This window comes from Engraulis encrasicolus, chromosome 14 (assembly GCF_034702125.1).
Source record: "Engraulis encrasicolus isolate BLACKSEA-1 chromosome 14, IST_EnEncr_1.0, whole genome shotgun sequence".
NCBI classification, from domain to species: Eukaryota; Metazoa; Chordata; class Actinopteri; order Clupeiformes; family Engraulidae; genus Engraulis; species Engraulis encrasicolus.
In genome coordinates this window covers 4,794,253-4,796,752 of record NC_085870.1, presented here as the reverse complement: position 1 = coordinate 4,796,752, position 2,500 = coordinate 4,794,253, and the positions used below count along the sequence as shown (strand labels likewise).

The 2,500-nt window shown below is 39.5% G+C and overlaps 1 protein-coding gene across 1 annotated transcript in view; it reads left to right on the top strand.

Annotated features, from left to right (window-relative positions):
• gls2b (glutaminase 2b (liver, mitochondrial)) overlaps positions 1-2,500 on the top strand; it is a 32,543-nt gene that overhangs the window by 20,136 nt on the left and 9,907 nt on the right. The window contains exons 8-10 of the mRNA XM_063214820.1: positions 672-704; positions 1,381-1,439; positions 1,818-1,884. Of these exons, the coding sequence (XP_063070890.1) occupies positions 672-704; positions 1,381-1,439; positions 1,818-1,884 (159 nt within the window). The remainder of the gene's footprint in view (positions 1-671; positions 705-1,380; positions 1,440-1,817; positions 1,885-2,500) is intronic.

Genomic DNA, 2,500 nt, shown 5'->3' with positions numbered 1-2,500 from the left:
TTTGTACCTGCAAACGTTGCAATTACACAGCGTGTGAGGCACATAATGTGATCTGAACTTAGCCAATGTAATAATGTAATAGCTTTGACATTAATTTGAAGATTAGATTTGTCTTTATTCACAATATAAACTCAATTGGGAATTATTGAAAATAAAATTATGAGTAGTAACAATGTATCAGTGTCACATAATCTACACAAATGTTGCTGAATGGCGTAGAGCAGTGTTTCTCAACCTTTTTTCAAGCGAGGCACCCTTTCAATTTATGAAAAATTTCAAGGCACCGATAATCAAAAAGCCGTAAAATGGCATCGCATTCAATACCACACAAGCTTAGAAATGTAACACATTTGGAGACGTCACATGACCTACGTTCGAAGTTGCAGCTGACTGGGGTGATCTATATTTACTTTTACTTTATTGTGCGTAAATGGCAGATGAAAGATTCGACTGACTAGCATTAACTTATCAATTTAGACAAATATGTATTATATTACATCATTTATTCATCAGCCACGTTTCCGCGGCACCCCTGAGGGGGGCCCACAGCACCCCAGGGTGCCCCGGCACCCCTGTTGAGAAACACTGGCGTAGAGTCAGGAAAACACAATAGCAACAGACAAGCAATTTGATATTTTTTTCTTTGTGTCTCCTCTTCTCTTCTCTTTTAGCCTGGGACAAACAAGGCAGAAAAGTTTGACTATGTGAGTAAACACAAGATCACTGAAGCATACAGACACACACCATCATTTGCCACAATAATATTCCTACCAGAGGTGTCAAAAGTTAAAGTAAATTCATGGTGTAAGTACAACACTTCCACATGATATTAGCTGTTACACCATATACTCAATTGTACCTAAGAAGGTAGCTAGACTGTTGTTTTGTTATTGTAAAATACTAAAAACCTTACAAGAATCCACCACAAACTTGATCCAACCAGCGCAGAGTCAGCTGATTGTAAGACAAGACAAGAAGGTAGAGAATGCACGCACATCAGTGGTACAGGTGCTGGACAAAATAAAGTAACTGAAATAAATGATAGAAGTCCGCAACACTGTTAATGCTCCCAGTGATTTATTTGCACGACGTTTCGGACCTTCGTCCTTTTTCAAGTGCAACAACCATGCCAAGACAAGACAAGCACACAGGTCTACTGGTTACTCAGATAAGTTACTTGTGTTGGAAGGAAACTGTGTTTCTTTTTTTACTTTTAGTTTTACCTTTGACACCTCTGGTTCCTACATCATCTTGCACTCAAGATTTGTGGCCTTGACTCTTTTGTCATGGAGCTAAAAAATGTCACTGCTAGTATTATTGTGCTTATTTATACAGTATATGCAGTATATACAGTATTGCTGTGCTTTGTATGTGTTTCAGGTGATGGACTTTGTTAAGAAGATGTCTGGTCAGGAATATGTTGGATTCAGCAATGCAACGTGAGTGCACATGATGTAGCCTAATGTTTGGCCCTGGTAAAGTGATACTGTGCCATTTTTGGAAATGAGCTCATATTACACTTCCCCTTGAGTTAAAGGGTTGGGTTTTATCTTTCCCCTGTACTTCCAGCTGTTTTCTGAGTACGGCAGTGCAAAGTTTACCTCCATGCTAGCAATTGACATTGAATCCTATGAGACCAGCTGGCAGTCCTATGAGACCAGCTGGCAGCTAGCTGGTCTCATAGGATTCAGTGTTAGTTGTTAGCTTGGAGGTAAAATTTGCATGCCATAGTGCATGCCATTTTACCACTGGGACGCTGTAATAGTCATTGAAAAGTTAACTACACTAGTACTACACTGCTGTACTTTTCTCAACAGCTTCCAATCAGAGAAGGAGACTGGAGACAGGAACTACGCCATTGGCTACTACCTGAAGGAGAAGAGGGTGAGATGCCATTCATTATCTTTACCTCCGCCAAGGAGGTTACGGTTTCAGTCGTGGTTTGTCTGTCCGTCTGTCTGTCTGTCTGTCTGTCTGTCTGTCTGTCTGTCTGTCTGTCTGTCCGTCTGTCTGTCTGTCTGTCTGTCAGCAGGATAACTTAAAAAAGTCATGAACGGATTTGGATGAAATTATTTGGAGTTCTTGGAAATCACAAGAGGAAGAAGTGATTACATTTTCGAGATGATCTGGATCACAATGCAGATCTGGGAATTTTAAAAAGATTTTTCACCATTGCAGGATAGGGCGATTTTTCACATTCCAGTTTGTAACTGACAAACACAAGGCAGAAAGACTTGAAACAAATTAGGATGTACTATAGTGAAATGTTCTATCAAAAAGCATTCTTGGCGGAGGTCTGCACTCTCTGAGTGCATTTCTAGCCCTTTAGTGATTTTGTCATGAAGGGAGGTGCCAACTATCCACAGTATACTTTGCTACCAGAGGTCTGATAACTTTGCAATCACTCTTATAGATGTGATTACAACAATAGTTGTATATCGCATAGTTTAAATTTTTAAATATCATACTACTAGTAAATACTTCAAAAGAAAGAAGTCTA